Source organism: Nannospalax galili, unplaced genomic scaffold (assembly GCF_000622305.1).
Source record: "Nannospalax galili isolate Female #2095 unplaced genomic scaffold, S.galili_v1.0 scaffold432, whole genome shotgun sequence".
Classification (NCBI taxonomy): Eukaryota; Metazoa; Chordata; class Mammalia; order Rodentia; family Spalacidae; genus Nannospalax; species Nannospalax galili.
In genome coordinates, this window is record NW_008331138.1 from 476,340 (window position 1) to 493,831 (window position 17,492).

The following is a 17,492-nucleotide window of genomic DNA, read 5'->3' on the forward strand; positions in this document are numbered from 1 at the left end:
GGATCAGAAGTTCAAGGCCAACCTTGGCTGCAGAAAAGTTTACAACCAACTTGGGCTACATGAAATCCTGTCCCAAATAATAAATAATTGAGTCTCCAAGTCCATAAACTGAGTGCCTTGTGATGGTGGAGAAGAGCCAAAATTTTCCAAAGAAAATTCAGTTGTGGGTGGGTGGGTAGAGAAAATGTCTCTTTAAGGGTGTCTAACTTATGAATCTGCAACCTTTCACTAGTTTAGGAATCTGTGAAGGTGTGAGCTGAATTGCATTTCAAAAATGTAATTTAAGCCAGGCACAGTGTCACATACCTTTAATCCCAGCACTTGGGAGGCAGAGGCAGGTGGATGTCTGTAAGGTCTAGGCCAGCCTGGTCTACCCAGCAAGTTCCGGTCAGCCAAGGCTGCATAGTGAAACCCTGTCTCAAGAAAACAACAGCAAAAAATATGATTACACGCACTAAAATTTTTGTTGTTTTGTTGTGGTTTTTTGTTTTTGTTTTTGAGACAGGGTCTCACAGTGTAGCTCTGGCTGACTTCGAACTCATGGATATTCATTTGTTTCTGCCTCCTGAGTGCTGGGATGAAAGGTATGTGACACCATGCCCAGCCACACATTGGATTTTTGCTTTTAGGTTTGTTTGTTTGTTTGTTTTTGAGACAAAGCAACTGGCCTGGAACTTGCTGTGACCAGGCTGGCCTCAATTTCATAGAGATTTGCCTACCTCTGCTTCCTGAGTGCTGGGACTAAAGGCATGTGACACCGTACCTGGCAAGTTTTTCTTTTTTAATTTTTGAGACAGAGTCTTACTATGTAGCCTATGCTGATCTGGAACTTACTATGTACCCCAGGCTGGCCTTTACTTTTTGTTTGTTTGTCTTGAGACACTTTAGCCCTGGCTGGCCTTAGACTCACTCCTCCAGCCTTAGCCTCCTAAGTACTAGGATTAGAGGTATGAGCTACCTCCCTCATTTTAATCCCCTCCTGGTGTCCAACTGAGGCAGGCATTGGGCATATCCGTGACTTCTAGCTCCCATCCTGCTTTTGATTTGGGGGAAATCACTATTTACTTTCAATCAGAATTAAAAGGTAGTGGTTCTCTGTATCCCCATCTGGGCAGCCTTGAAGTCAGAAACTCCCATCTCTGCCCTTGCATTCCCAGCAAGCATCAAGAAACCAAAGGGAAGTTTGGAGTTCTTGACATAGCTTTAAACCTCAAACAAATGGACTGGGTGTGATGGCATTTGCCTTTAATCCCAGCACTGGGAGGCAGAAGCAGTAGAATTTCTATGAGATTGAGGATAGCCTAGTCTACATAGTGAGTTCCTGGCCAGCTGGGGCTACAGGGAAACCGTCTCAAAAAAAAAAAAAGTTTCGAAGACATTGATTTTATCCATTTCCCCACACTGGGTCGCTGTGACACCACCCTCAATGTCCCTTTCTTTCATACACTGCTTGGAACAAAGGTTCTCTAGCTTCCTCTATACACACATTTCAACTTCTTACAAATAAATCCCTGGTCAACAATTCCCTGGTTCTATAGGCTGGAGAGATGGCTCAGCGGGTAAAGGCACTTGCTACCAAGCCTGACTGCCTAAATTTGATCCTTAGGACCCACTTTGTGGAAGGAGAGAACTGATCCCTGCAAAATGTCCTCTGACCTCTGTATTCAAGCCACAGCATGCGCATGCTCACATACACGGACGTCATACACAGACACACACAATAAATCAATCAATAAATACATAAATAAGTAAATGTAATTTTTTAAAAAAGTAGTAGCAGGGCTGGGCTTGGTGGCGCACGCCTTTAATCCCAGCACTCGGGAGGCAGAGGCAGGCAGATCTCTGGTCTACATAGTGAGTTCCAGGACAGCTGGGGCTACAGGGAGACCCTGTCTCAAAAAGACCAATAAATAAATAAAACGAAATAAAATAAAATAAAATAAAATAAAATAAAATAAAATAAAATAGGAGTAGCTCCATATTTAACTTTACAGTTGTGACAGGGGTGTACCCACCACCAGAACATTGTGTGGCTCTGTTCACTTCTCTTTGTGGTCTGATCTGTGTAGCTCAGCACATCTATACAGCCTCGAAATGTCTGTTTTTTGCATGCTGTTCAACCATCAAGGCACAAATCATCTTGCAGCCTAAATGTGTGTTTATCCTGGGTTTCTGGTATTTCTTATCTGGAGATTGTATTTGTGGTAGGCCACATGGGTGGTTATTTGGTGTTGCCTGGGATACCAAAATCCACTACTTTCTTTTTGAGGTTGTCTGGGAGCACAATGCAAGCTATTCTGTGAAACAGCTTGAACTTACTTGCCTGAGTCAAGACAGCAAATATCAGGCAGAAATTCACAAGTAAGTTGCAGCGCTCCCCTGTTCCCTGATTTAAGATGTAGGTTTAGCTAAAACCCATCTTTGTTCTTTGTTTATTTTCTCTATTGTATAAATATGAACAAAATAAATGTATGTTAATGAAGACACGGTCTGTTCTGCAATGTGTTGGGAGGTGGGGGAGCCACAAAAGATTTCTTTTTTTTTTTTTTTTGGTCTTTTTGAGACAGGGTCTCCCTGTAGCCCCAGCTGTCCTGGAACTCACTATGTAGACCAGGCTGGCCTTGAACTCACAGAGATCTGCCTGCCTCTGCCTCCCAAGTGCTGGGTTTAAAGGCGTGCGCCACCACACCTGGCAAAAGATTTCATTTTTAAAAAATGATCTGGTTGCTGGATTGAAGAGATGGCTCAACAGGTAATAACACTGGCTTTTCTTGCGGAGGACCTGGGTTCCATTCCCAGCACCCACATGGCAGCTAACAACTGTTTGTAACTCCAGTTCCAGGGAATCCAACGCCCTCTTCTGACCTCTGTGGGCCTTGCACAACACGGGCACACTTATTTTTTAAAATGATCTGGTTGCTACACACACACACGCACACACAAAGTGGGCTAGAAGATTATTCAGCAGTAAAGGTACATGTGGCCAAGAGCCTGACAAACTGAGTTCGATCCCCAGGACCCACATGTTGGAAGGAGAAAACAATCAAAGTTGTCCTTTGACCTCTATATACATGTACAAGCACACACATCTGCATGCACATATATACTCAAATAAATGTAATTGAAATATTTAATTTTGGAAACCACATCTGTGAGTCACCTTATAATTATATATATATATATGTGTGTGTGTGTGTGTGTGTGTGTGTGTGTGTGTGTCTTTTTGAGACAGGGTCTCCTTGTAGCCTCAGGCTGGCCTTGAACTCATAGAGATCGGCCTACCTCTGCCTCCCCAGTGCTCGGATTAAAGGTGTGAGCCACCAGCCCAGCACCTTATACTATTTTTAATGGATGTTTTTAGATCCCATTGTCTAAGAGAACACAAAGCACATAGCTTTCTTGTGTGGCTGGTTTCCCAGGATCTGAGGCCATTTTCCAATGGCTACCGTGAAAGGTAGGGCAGTTTGTCTGGAAAAAAATCAGTGACAGAGAAAGTCAGGTATGCTGGGGCTATGATTCCCACTCTTTGGAGGTAGAGGCAGAAGGATCAGGAGTTCAAGACCGCCTTAGCTACATGAGACCCTGTCTCAAAAAAACTGAAAATCAGAGCTGTTTATGTAGATCAGAGGGTAGAATGCTTGCCTAACATGCACCAGGCCCCTGAGTTCTGCACTGCACACCGGTAATCCCTGTACTTGGGAGATAGAGGCAGAAGGATCAGAAATTCAAACTTATCCTCAGCTATATATTAGGTTCGAGGCCAGCCTGGACTACCTGAGCCCTTGACTTAAAAATGAAACAAAACAAAAAGCCCATCTAAAAATCAAACCTAACCAATAAAGAGTAACAGTGGCCCTATGCTTCAGACACTATTCAAAATCTTTTAGATTGTCACCACTGCTCTTTTATGATCTATTTACTTATTTTATTTTTCTGTCTTTTGAGACAGGGTCTCCCTGTAGGGTTAGACCAGGCTGGTCTTGAACTCACAGAGATCCACCTGCCTCTGCCTCCCAAGTGCTGGGGTTAAAGGCATGCACCACCACGCCCAGCTTTTTTTTTTTTTAATTATTGTTTTTGTTTTTTTTTTATGTGTATGGGTGTATTGCCTTAATGTATGTAAGTGCACCCATGCTGTGCAATGTCCTCAGAGGTCAGAAGAGGGCATTGGATCCCCTGGAACTGGAGTGAGTCATGAACTGTTGTTAGCTGCCATGTGGGTGCTGGGAACGAAACCCAAGTCTTCTGCAAGCAGCTAGAGCACTTTACTCCTGAGCCATCTTTCTGGCACCATTGTTTGTTTTTTGTTTGTTTTTAAATGATTACACTTATTTGTGTGTATGTGCTCACACAAATATGCTGTGGGACACGTGTGGAGTTCAAAGGACAATTTTAGGGGATCATTTCTCTCTTTACATTCTGTGGGTCCCAGGGGACCCATCCAACTCAGGCTGTCAGACTTGTTGGCGAGCACCTTTCCCTGCTGAGTCATTTTGCCAGCCCAAACTTGTTTTCTGAGACAGGGTCTCCTTGTAGACCAGGCTGGCCTTGAGCTCATTGAGATCTGCCTGCCTCTGCCTCCTGAGTGCTGGGATTAAAGGTGTGTGTGCCATCAACCCCACACTTTTCAAAGAGCCACCAGTCTTTGTTGTTGTTGCTTGCAGTGCCATAGACAGAGCCCAGGGTCTGCCTCAAGATGCCAGGCAAGAGCTCTGCCACCATCTACACCCCGGGCCCCAGGTGCAATCAGTCTAGAGCAAGACAAGACAAAGGCAGGCACCACAAAGCAGACAGGTGGGGGTGGGGATGAGGGCTTCGAAATATAAAAACACAGGATTCTGTTGGCTGACTCCACTCTGAGCTGATTAGACCTGTCGCCAGTGGCCCAGGATTTATGTTCTGCCTTGAGGCAGACAGAAGTGAAGGACAGTGAGGCCCTCTGTTTCTGACCTTCATAAGCTCAATCGTCCTCAGGACATAAGGGTGAATTATTATTTCCTTCGGTTTCCTCCATCTGCAAAGTACAGCACCACAATGCTCTGGCAGGCTTTGAAAACTGATACCAGCTTTTGATGTTATTATTATTATTGGTACTAGGGATGGAACCCAGGACCTTGCCGCTGCTAGTCCGCCACTCTAACACTGAGCCAAATTTCCAAGCACTCACCGGGGGGATTCTAGGCAGGTGCTCTACCATTAAGCCACACTCCAAGCCCCTCACTGGGGGATTCTAGGCAGGTGCTCTGCCACTGAGCCACACCCCCAGCTCTTAATAGTATTTTTAAATGGCAGTGTGGTATAGTACTATAGAAGTATTTGGGGGCATGATCTGTTGTCTTCATTCTTTCCTGAATTTTTATTTCTTTTAAGTGAGTACAAAGTTAGAGAGATGTTATGGTTTCTTCCCTAGGGAGGGAGGTCATAAATCTGGGTGATTTAAAAATGGCAGCAGAACTGCTCAGGGGCTGGCAATTTTTATAAGAATATTGAACATCCAGGAGTTTCCTCTCTAAGATAATTCTCTTTATTGAGAATTACAGTTAAAAACTGGATGTCTGAACTTTTGATCTTCCTATCTTAGTCTTTGGAGAAGTCCGATTACAGGGATGAGCCACTAGGCCCAGTTTAAGATTGGAGATTTCTTTTTTTTTAATTTCTTTTTATTTTAAAATTGTGTTTATGGGGCTGGAGAGATGGCTCAGTGGTTAAGAACACTTGCTGTTCTTCCAGAAGACCAGGTTCAATTCTCAGCACCTACATGGCAGCTAACAACTGTCCAAAACTCCAGTTCCAGGGGATCTGATACTCCCTCTGGCCTCTGATGGGCAATGCATGCATGTGGTGCAGGCAAAACACCCATACACATAAAATAAAAATAATAAAATAAAATAATAACAAAATAAAATTAGATTTATGAGAATGATGCCTCAGAGGTGAAGAGCATTGGCTACTTTTGGAGAGAACCTGGGATTTCAGTTCCCAGCATCCACATACAGCTAACAATCATCTGTAACAACTCCAGTTCCAGGGGATCCAACGCCCTCTTATGGTCTCTGAGGGCACTGTATGACATGCATACACTTTATACACTCAGACAAAACACTCATATACATAAAACTATAAATAATAAATCCAAAAAGAATAAGGGCTAGAGAGATGGCTCAGTGGTTGAAAGTACTTACAGCTCTGGACTGGAACTTACAGCTGACCTGGAACTCGCTATGCAGACCAGGCTGGCCTCGAATTTACAGAAATCTGCCTGCCTCTGCCTCCCAAGTGCTGGGATTAAAGGTGTGTGCCACTGTCACCACACCCAACCCAAGGAGCAAATTTTTAGGATCTGTTTTAGGTGGGCAGTAGGGTGTTAGGGAATAAAAAAGTATGTGTATGTGTGCCTGTGGGCATGTATGAGTGCAGGTGCCAATGGAGGCCAGAAGAAGGCAGACAGATCTGGAGCTGGAGTTACAAGTGGTTGTGCACTGCCTGGTATGGGTTCTAGGACTTGAACTCTGATCTTTGCTGCTGAGCCACCTCTTCATCACCAAGCTGGGATTCTTTATCCCCCTCACCCCCCACCCCCTTCCCCTCTGATGTTGGGACCTAAAGATCTGGAATCGTTAAATCATCATCTGTTAAACTGGGTGTCCTTTGATTTTTTTTTTTTCTTCTGGTCTCTTCAAACCACCATTCTATGGGGAGGTTTAAGGAGGCTGAAGGAGGGGCTGCTTCTGTGCCATCCCAGCATCTTCCCAAAGGCTCAGCCAGGGTCCCTCTGCATCCTTGGTTGCCTTGGAGACCAAAGGTTTGCTGAGGTAGAAAGCATTCAAGACCAACGGATTGAGGCCATTGAGGATGAGCATGGTTTGGATGGGGTCGGTGAGGAGGAGGAAAGTTCACTGAAGTTCAGGGGAAGGGCTCAGCAGCTCTGAAAAAAACGATTGCAATGTGCAAAGTTCTGGCTGAGCTCTCAACCTCCCTCTGCCCCAGCATCTTTTTCTCTCCTTCCCCCTCCCTTCCCTCTTTGATAATCATCTGCCTCAAAGGTTCCTTCTAGAGTCAGGTAAAATTACACATGTTCACAGGCCTTTAGTCCCAGCACTCAGGAGGCAGAAGCAGGCGGATCTCTGTGAGTTCAAGGCCAGCCTGGTCTACACAGTGAGTTCCAGACCAGCTGGGGCTACAGGGAGACCCTGTCTCAAAAAGACCAAAAAAAAAAAAAAAAACCATGTTCAAGTTTATGGTTTTTTTTTTTTTTTTTTAATCAAGATAGGGTCTCATGTAGCTCAGGCTGGTCTTGAACAGGCTTGGTAGCTGAGGATGATTTCTCCCAATTCTTGGATTACAAGCATGCACTCCCATGACTGGCACACATTTTTATTTTTATTTATTTTTAAAATTAAAAAAAAAAATGTATGAGTGTTTTAGGCATGTATGTAAGTGCATTCGTGTATGCAATGCCTACAGAGACCAGAAGGGGCATCAGATCCCCTGGAACTGAAGTTACAGATAGCTGTTAAGCCACTATGTGGGTGCTGGGAACTGAATTCTAGTCCTCTGAAAGAGCAGCAAATTCTCTTAACTGCTGAACCATCTCTCCAGCCCCCTTTTTAAAAAAATATTATTTTTATTTTATGTGTATGCATGTATTGCCTGCATGTAGGTGAGTGCACCCATGTTGTGCAATGCTCAAAGAGGACAGAAGAGGCTGGCGGATTCCCTGGGACTGGAGTTACGGACAGTTGTTAGTTGCTATGTGGGTGCTGGGATTCAAACCCTGGTCTTCTGCAAGAACAGCCAGTGTTCTTAACTGCTGAGCCATCTCTCCAGCCCCTATTTTTTTTTAATATTTTATTTATTATTTTTATTTTATGTGTATGAGTGTATTGCCTGCATGTATGTAAGTGCACCCATGTCATACAATGCCCATGGTGGTCAGAAAGGGGCGTCGGATCCCCTGGAACTGGTGTTATTGATGATTGTTAGCAGTCATGTGGGTGCTGGGAACTGAACCTGGGTCCTTTGTAAGAACAGCCAGTGGTCTTAACTCCAGGCCCTAGCACCTTTATTTTAAATTATATATCTTTATCTATCTATTATCTATCTATCTATCTATCTATCTATCTATCTATCTACCTATCACCCAGTATCTTTTAAAACTTTTTTTTTGGTCTTATTGAGACAGTGTCTCCCTGTAGCTCCAGCTGGTCTGGAACTCACTATGTAGACCAGACTGGCCTCATCCCAGTGATGAGATAAAAAGTGAGCACCACCACAACTGGCCCATATTTAAAGTTTTAGTCAAGGTCTCCTGTAGCCTTGGCTGGCCTGAAACTCTGTGCAGACCAGGATGGCCTTGAACTCACATAGATCCACCTACCTCTGTCTCCCAAGTGCTGGGATTAAAGGCAGGCATCACCATGCCGGGCATGCTTTTATTTTTATATTGGTATTAAAGACATTTGTTTACCTGAATGTTTGCTGCTGTTGTTGTTTAAACATTATCCTTGATCCTGGTTTTGGTGACTCATGCTTGTGTTCCCAGAGGCAGAGCAGAAAGTTCACGGTCAATTAAAAAATGAAGGTAACACACCCTCCCCGTGATCTCAAAGGCTTAAAGTATGTGCATGTGTGCCGGGGCGAATGTGTGTATGTGTGTGTGTGTGTCCATGCAGGTGCCGGTAGAGGCCGGAAGAAGACCTTGAGTATCTCTTGGAGCTGGAGTTACAGGCAATTGTGAGACGCCTGATGTGGATGCTGGGTACCGAACTTGGGTCCTCTGGAAGGGCCTCAAGTGCTCTTAGGCCCTGATCCATCCCTCTATTCCATCCCGGCGACTTTAAATGGTACTAGGTATTGCAACGGCCTTCCAAAGCTCTGAGCCCTTGGCATACCCCCATCTTGAACTTGCACATAGAGGATGGTGAAAGATGCTGACGTGGGTTTTGTTTGCCTGCAGAGTTGGGAAGCCCAGAGCCCCAGCGAGGCCCGGGGAAGCGGCCACACCTCTGTGGGGAGGAGAGGGAGGCCGCCCCAAAGGGAGTGGACAGCCCCGCTGCCAGTCTTCCCAGGGCCGGGAATGTAAGATGAGATGGAGAAGGTGGGCCTCATCCCGACAGGGGCAGGGCGCCCAGCAACTTCCTGCCGGCGCCCCACGCTCCATCGTAGTTGCTGCGCGCGCGCAAGCGGCCGGAGGCGGGAGGCACCGCAAGGTCATCACCCAGCGGTGGCAGCCTGCCTGGGGGCGGGAGACCCTCCTCGGGGCTGGGCGGAGGCCTTTAAGCTCCTCGGCCATATTGAACAGCCACCCTGAGTCTTCTTTGTCTGCAAAGTTCTCTCACTAACTTCCAGTTGCGTCTGGGGTGCCTGGGCCCAGGGAGAAGGTCCCACGAAGCCCATGCGTCCCCAGCTTGGAGCCGGGACATCACCTTTTCCAATTTGGACGGAGTTTTGAGCTTCGGGACTGAGCGCATCCCAGCTCACGTAAGGATCCCGAATACTGTTTCCCACGAATCCGGGTGGGGAGGCCAATTTGGACCTGTTGCCAGGGGAGGAATTGAAGGGAGTCCACCCATCTGACTTGGGGAGGTGACACTCTCCACCGACCCCTCAGATTGGAAGCTAAGAGTCGTTTGTTTGGGCTCCTTGCCCCCGACCCGAGACTCCATCCTGGAGATCTTAAAGACCCTCGAGAAAAGCCACGTGGGGGGCTGGTTCCCCTGGGGCTTCCTGCCGTCCCCAGATTGCCTGATCCTCTGGAGCGTGCCCGACGTGTGCAAGGATGTAGACCTGGACGTGCTGGTGGAGGCCTTAAGGCCTGTGGGCACCTTTAAGAAGATCGGCAAGGTGTTCCGCAGAGAGGAGGACTCCACGGTCGGGATGCTGCAGATTGGGGAGGACGTAGACTATCTGCTCATCCCCCGCGAGGTCAGGCTGGCCGGGGGCGTGTGGAGAGTCATCTCGAAGCCCGCCACCAAGGAAGCTGAGTTTCGGGAGCGACTGATCCAGTTTCTGGAGGAAGAGGGCCGCACCCTGGAAGATGTGGCCCGCATTATCGAGAAGAGTACTCCGCACCCACCCCAGCCCCCCAAAAAACCCAAGGAGCCTCAAGTGAAGAGGAGAGTTCCGCAGATGGTCACTCCTCCACTTCGGCTGGTCGTAGGCACATACGACAGCAGCAACGCCAGCGACAGTGAATTGAGCGACTTTGAGACCTCCAGAGTCAAGGACAACAGGCGCTCCCAGGGGGCCAGGAAGGTGCGCAAAATGCCGGTCAGTTACTTGGGCAGCAAATTCCTGGGCAGCGACGTGGAGAGTGAGGATGATCAGGAGCTGGTTGAAGCCTTCCTTCACCGTGGGGAGAAGAAGCCCAGTGCACCTCCTCCACGACGCCGGGTCAATCTGCCAGTGCCCATGTTTGAGGATAACCTGGGACCCCAGCCGTCCAAGGCCGACAGATGGCGGGAGTATGTCAGCCAGGTGTCCTGGGGGAAGTTTAAGCAGAGGGTGAAGGGCTGGGCACCCAGATCAAGCTCTGAGGTTGGCGAAACCCAGCAGGCCTCCACTGCAGCTGAGAGAGGTGGGGCTTTGGGGCACAGCCACACCACCCGGGGTGATAGAGCTGGACACACTGGGGATGGGAGTGCTGGTGAGCCCTATGCCCCATGGTGGAGGTCCAAGATAAAGTGGACCTCCTTGAGAGGACACAGGAAGGGGCAGGTGCCACCCCCAGCTCAAGGGGCTGGTGTGCCAGCAGAGGAGCCCGCAGAAGCTGCAGAGAACCAGGGGGTAGACGTCCCACCTGTCCAAGAGGCAGAGGCTGCAGCCAATCCAAGGGCAGAAGCCCCTGCTGACCGTGGGGCAGAGGCTGCAGCTAATCCCAGGGCAGAGGTTTCGGCTAATCCCAGGGCAGAGGCCCTTGCTGACCCTGAGGCTGAGGCTGCAGATAATCCAACAGTAGAGGGCCCAGCTGACCATGGGATAGAGGCTGCAGCTAATCAGAGGGCAGAGGCTCTACCTGCCCAGAGGGCAGAAGCTACAGATAATCAGAGGGTGGAAGTCTCAGGTGATAACAGGGCAGAAACTGTTGGTAATCTTCTACTGTTGGTGGAAGCCCCAGCTGACCAGAGGGAGGGGGCTGGATCCCAGGCTCTCCAAGAAGCCTCAGCTGGCTCTGGTGCCCCAGGGTCAGCCCCTGGAGCTAGGGCCCAGAAACAGGTAAAGACAGTGAGGTTCCAGACCCCTGGTCGATTCTCATGGTTTCGAAAGCGCAGGAGAGCCTTCTGGCACACTCCCCGGTTGCCAACCCTACCCAAAAGAGTCCCCAGGGCAGGTGAGGCCCGGAGCCTCAGGGTGCTGATGGCTGAGGCTAGACTAGAAGCAGAACAGGGAGAGAGAGAGGAACAGGTGTGAAGGGAGGCCTAGTGCCAGGGGCCACCTGCCCCATGCTAGGACGCCTCACTCCCTTGCAGACTTTTACCTCCATGTTTAAAAATGGAGACTTCAGAGACAGGCAGGCAGCACCTCCCACATCTCTAACGCAAAGACCTTCTTTTTTTCCTTCTGTCCCTCCCTTCTCCCCCTCCCTCCTTCCTTCCTTCTTGAGACACGGTCTTGCTTGGCAGCTCTGGTACTCCATATCTAACCCAGGCTGGCCTCAAACTCACAGCAATCCTGCCTCAGTCTCCAGAGTGCTAGGATTACAGGTTTGAGTCACCACGTCTGGACTCAGCCACCCTCTTGATTTTTTTATTTTTAATCTAATGAGATTAGACACATTCAGGGTGGTTATGGCCAGAGCTTGTTTTTAATGTTATATATAGATCATCTTCCTCCTCCTCCCCCCTCCACCTTTTTTTTCATACTGACTATAGCATCCCAAAGAATGTAATGTAAGAGGCTGCTGGAGCTGGCTTTTCTGGCTGGTGGGTTGAACTCCCTCAGATATATCTTTTTTTTAAAAAATTTTTTTGGTCTTTTTTGAGACAGGGTCTCCCTGTAGCTCCAGCTGTCCTGGAACTCACTATGTAGGCCAGGCTGGCCTTGAACTCACAGAGACCTGCCTGCCTCTGCCTCCGAAGTGCTGGGATTAAAGGAGTGCACCACCACGCCCGGCAGATGTATCTTTTAAGTGCTCAGCTTGGCAGTGGGAAACAGGCAGAGCAAGGGTCAGGTCCATTGTTTTTTCCTCTGCTACACAGTAACTGATTGGTAGCCCCTTTGCACTTGAAAAGAGGGCTCAGGCTGATATGGAAATAAAAATGTTTATGAGGCAATTTCTTGGTTTCGGAGTTGGCAATAGACAGTGTTGGGGGGGGGGTTGACATGAACTAGTACCCCACACTTAAGCTATCACGTTACCCTTGATTCCTGGAATGCTGAGCTCTGAAGGTTTTGGAGTGTATAGGGCCGGACTGTGGGGTTCACATACTACCTTGATCTTGGGGATAAACTACAGAAAGCCACCTGGGAAATGTGAATTCTTGGACTGTTGATGTTATGCATGATCCTTGAATGTGTAGAGTTTTTGTGCTGTTTGCTTTTTCCAAACAGGTTCCCCATGCATAACCCAGGCAGGCCTCAGACCCATGATCCTTCTGCCTCTGCCTCCTGAGTGCTGGGATTACACGTGTGCACCACTGTGCCCAGCCTTGAACTCAGTCTTCAGGCTTGGCAGCAAGCTCCACAACTGGTTCTTATAATCATGAAAAGACTGGGTCGTCAAGGACGGTGAAGAGTGTCTCACTATAGTGCCTGATGACTCTAACAGCGAAAAATGAATTAAGGTGCACACCTAGCCTCTGTAAAGGTCAGCAGGAGAAAAGGATATTGATGGGGGAGAACGCTTGTGACCAAAAATTACATCCCAGCAGCCCTTGTGCACCTCCTTTTTTTGCTGTGCTGGGGAAAGAACACAGGAACTCCCATTGCTGGACAGGCACTCTACCACCGAGCCATGCCCCCAGCCCCTCACTGGGGGATTCTAGGCAGGTGCTCTACCACCAAGCCACGCCCCCAGTCCCTCACTGGGGGATTCTAGGCAGGTGCTCTACCACCGAGCCACGCCCCCAGACCCTCACTGGGGGACTCTAGGCAGGTGCTCTACCACCGAGCCACGCCCCCAGCCCCTCACTGGGGGACTCTAGGCAGGTGCTCTACCACCGAGCCACGCCCCCAGCCTCTGACTGGGGGATTCTAGGCAGGGGATCTACCACTGAGCCATGTCTCAGTCCCCTGTATACCCACCTTTCTTTTCTTTCCCTTCTGTGTTCTAAAAGGAAGTGGCTGCATCTTGTACTGCAGGTGTCCTGCATGGCTTGCTAGAGTCCCTTTTGCTGTTGGTCATAAGGCTGATTCACTCAACACAGCCTAGCCAGAAGGAGATCCCTATGAGACTCTGAAGAAAACACAAAATATGAATCCCGCCTGGAGGAGTAGGCTTGGTGGGGGTGGGGGAAGTATCAGAAGTGACCAGGTTCAGGGAGCTGTCCTTTGCTGTTGCCCACATGGGAAAACAGTGGTTTTGTCCACAGTGTTCTAAAGGTAAAAGGAAAGCATTAATGGACAGAGCCACTTAGGCAGAAAATGGAGGGAGCGGGTACCCTGTGTACACAATAACCACAGAGTGAGACTGTTCAGCATCTCTGCAGGGCCTGAGCTCAGTTTTGGGGGTGATATCAGAGTCCTGAGGAAGGGAAAGGGTGTGAACCCTCACAACAGAGGCAAGACAGATTAGACATGGAATTGTGGACTCCACAGACAGCTGTACTTGGTAATTCTGGGTCACACCTTGCTGACATGCATCTATACAGGGGGGAGAGGAGAGAGAGAGAGAGAGAGAGAGAGAGAGAGAGAGAGAGAACCAGGACATGAAATACAAACACATGAGTCTAACCAACACAGGCTCCCACAGACATCAGCCCCTCAAACATGTATATAGATTCATGGACACAGACATATACAGTGTTCATCTGGCTCACATACCCACAAGGCTTGTACACATACCTGGGAATCCTCCATCCTCAGCCACACTTCTCCACCACTTACAAATGTTAACATCCAATTTAACAACTTTTTTTTGGTCTTTTTGAGACAGTCTCCCTGTAGCCCCAGCTGGCCTAGAACTCACTATGTGAACCAGGTTGGTGTTGACATCAACAGCCATATTTGCACACAGGCCTAGACACCTGTGCAGACACATGCCCCATCACAACAACCCAGTAGACACAGACAGTATTGGGACACTTTACTAAAACCCTCTTCCTGGGCATTATTTTTACGGTCTTCCTGAGCCCTTCTGGCCTTCAGCTTGTCCCTCCCTTGAGTAGACATGACCTTTTCCTCCCTACCATCCCCAGCGGAAACATCTAGAGAGGACTCAGATGAGGAGACCTTGGACAGCAGTAGACTGTAACAGGGTAAACAATATTGTTTTTTATGTTGTTAATCTGAGTTTTGGAGTTTTTTTTTTTTTTTTTTTTTTTTTTTTTCTTTTTTCAACAAGGTCTCATGTAGCCTTGGCTAGCCCGGAACTCACTATGTAACTGAGGATGACCTTGAACTTTTAATCCTCTTGCCTTAACCAAGTGCTGAGATTACAAGGGTATGTCACTATGCCTTGTTTATGGGGTGCAGGGGATCGAACCCAGAGCTTCGTGCATGCTAGGCAAGCACTCTTCCAACCGAGCCACGTTCCCAATCTCCTAAGGGATTTCTGCCAGGCCAGTTCCCAAATTCAGCCGGATGTGGAAAGGGGCCGGGCTGAGCTTTGGAACTGTATAGATGCTGAACAAAGCCAGAGCATCTAGCGGGTGGAGAAGCAAAATTACTCCTAATTCAGACCAGCGGGCTTGGAGCGCCTCCTGGTGGTCACTGTGAATGCAGTGAATGCTGCAATCCAGGCAGGCTGCTGGCTAGTGGTAGGGTGGCAGGGCAAAGGGCCATCCTTCCCTGGAGACAGTAAGAGATTGTGGCAGCACTCCTGAGTGCCCTGGGTCATTTGAGCTGTTTGAGGGACAGGGACAGGCTCTTTCCCAAGTTGACTGAAACCAGTGATGCTCACTTGGGCCTGACCAGGAGTGTGATGGGTGATTTCTCTTACATCAAAGGGAATAGTGATGTCTGGAATGGTGATAAATGCATGCACCCTCAGCTCCAGGAGGCTGTATCAAGACACCCAGAGCTCAAGGCTGCCCATATAATGGGTGTGATGCCAGGCTGGGCCACATGACACACTACATACAAATAAATAAATATATATATAAATAATAAATGGCAGAATATTCAGCTCTGATCACACTAATGTTGCCCATTTCTAAATAGCAAGCTCTGAAGATGGACATGAATATGGAAACCTCTGAACACATCCAATCACCTTTCCCCATGACCTAAACCACCCTGCTTTTCAAAAGACCACGAGCTTGGGTTGAAGAGATGGATCAGCAGTTAAGAGCACTGACTGCTCTTGTTAGATAACCCGGGTTCAGTTCCAAGCACCCACATGGTGGCTAACAACTATTCACAACTCCAGTTCCAGGGGATCTGACACCTTCTTCTGATCGCCGCACCCAAGGCCTTGTGCATGCTAAGAAAGTGCCCTATGGCTGAGCCATGCCCCCAGTCCCTCACTGTGTTCTAGGTGGGAGCTCTACCACTGAGCTATGCCCCCACCTCACTGGGGGATTCTAGGCAGGTGCTCTACCTCTGAGCTCTATCCCCAAGCTCTCCAAATTAGCTTTCATCTGAACCATTTCCGCTTCCTCTCACTGTGACAAAAAAAGAAATGTGACAGAATTCACAAATGGGGAAACAGAACTCACACAGGACACAGCCTGCCTGTCCTATCCAGAGACAGAGACCCATGGAAACATTCTTGGCTCCCAGGCCTTGACTGAGGAAGGAAAAAGTAGAGGGGTCAAGAGAGATGTGGAAATAGTAGTTGGAAGTGAAGGGAGTTTCCTGGGCTCACTCCTCCCATCTGTCCTAACTCCTCTTTCTCTTTCTGACCCTGGCCTCTCTTGGGGACCTCAGTGTACACAAACAGCTGAAAATCACATTTTCTTAGCATTGTCAAAAAAAAAAAAAAAAAAGAAAAAAAAAAAGGAAGGGCTGGGGCGAGAGAGATGGCTCGGGTTAAGAGCACTGCCTGCTCTTGCAGAGGACCCAGGTTTGATTCCCAGCACCCACACAGTGGATAACAACCATCTGTAACTCCAATTTCAAGGGATCCAATGCCCTCTTCTGACCTCCACAGGCATTGCAGGACACAGGTGCACTTACATACCTGCAGGCAATAAATACACTCATACACATAAAATAAAAATAATAAAAACTTTAAAAACAAAATGCTATAGGGAGCTCCTTGGAATGGCACCTGGCACTGCCCTGTTCTCCCCACCCCACCAAGCAAACCTAGCAAAGATTAAACAAAGTTCTGGCTCACTCTTGCTTAACCATGAGTGCCACAGGGGGAGGGTATGCTGACTACTTCAAGACCCTGTTAGATGCACCCTGGCTGCCTTCTGGTCCTTACTCCCCACAACTCCCCCCCCCGTATCAATTTGCAGGAGCAGAAAGTGGGGGTCACCCATCCAAGACTCACTGAGGCTTGAGTCAAGTGATTGTTTGGGTCCAGATTCCAGGGCTGCGTGACTCTTGGGAAATTCATGTATCCTCCCTGAGCCAGTTTCCTGTGAAAAAAAAAAGGTGCACAATGACAGCAGATGGGGCTGGGGATGTAGCTTAGTTGGTGCTACCTTCATGTTTGCCCAGTATGCCCAAAGCTCTGGGTTCAACTCCCTGCACACTAAATCTGGGTGTGGTCTGAAATACCAGCACTCAAGAGGTGGAGGCTGGAGGATGAGAAGCTCAAAATCATCCTCAGCTACACAGTGAGTTTCAGGCCAGCCTGGCCTACATGAGACCCTGTCTTGGGGAGGGAGTGGGTTATGGAATTGCATTAAAACGGGCTGAATGGGCTTGGGGATTTAGCTCAGTGGTAGAGCACTTGCCTAGCAAGCACAAGGCCCTGGGTTTGGTCCTCAGCTCCAAAAAAAAAAGACTAAATAAAACAGGCTGACTGCCTTAATGCCTCGAATATCATTAAGTGCTAAAGAAATACTACTGCCGGGCACTGCGCACCTTTAATCCCAGCACTCAGGAGGCAGAGGCAGGTGGATCCCTGGACAACCTGGTCTACATAGTGAGTTCCAGGCCAGCTGGAGCTATAGGGAGACCCTGTCTCAAAAAAAAAAAAAAAAAAAAAAAAACAAGATTGTTGTTATCGTTAATGGGCATAAATACCAGTCCCACACTTCAAAGGTGGATGGAGTCTGGGAGCTTTATCATTCCTGTACATCCACGCACTGAAGAAGCCCCGTGTGTGTGTGTGTGTGTGTGTGTGTGTGTGTGTGTGTGTGTGTGTGTGTGCGCGCCACCTGGTGGGCAAGTCTGGTGCTAAGATCTGCCATAGCTGACAGGTTGCCTTCTGTCCCCAG

The 17,492-nt window shown here is 48.3% G+C and overlaps 1 protein-coding gene across 1 annotated transcript; it reads left to right on the top strand.

Annotated features, from left to right (window-relative positions):
- The first annotated feature begins 9,116 nt into the window (after window positions 1–9,116).
- Ccdc8 (coiled-coil domain containing 8) lies at window positions 9,117–13,002 on the top strand. Its single transcript, XM_008821911.3, has one exon. It carries the CDS (start codon window positions 9,877–9,879, stop codon window positions 11,407–11,409), a length of 1,533 nt encoding a protein of 510 aa, XP_008820133.1. The 5' UTR covers window positions 9,117–9,876; the 3' UTR covers window positions 11,410–13,002.
- The last annotated feature ends 4,490 nt before the right edge of the window (window positions 13,003–17,492 follow it).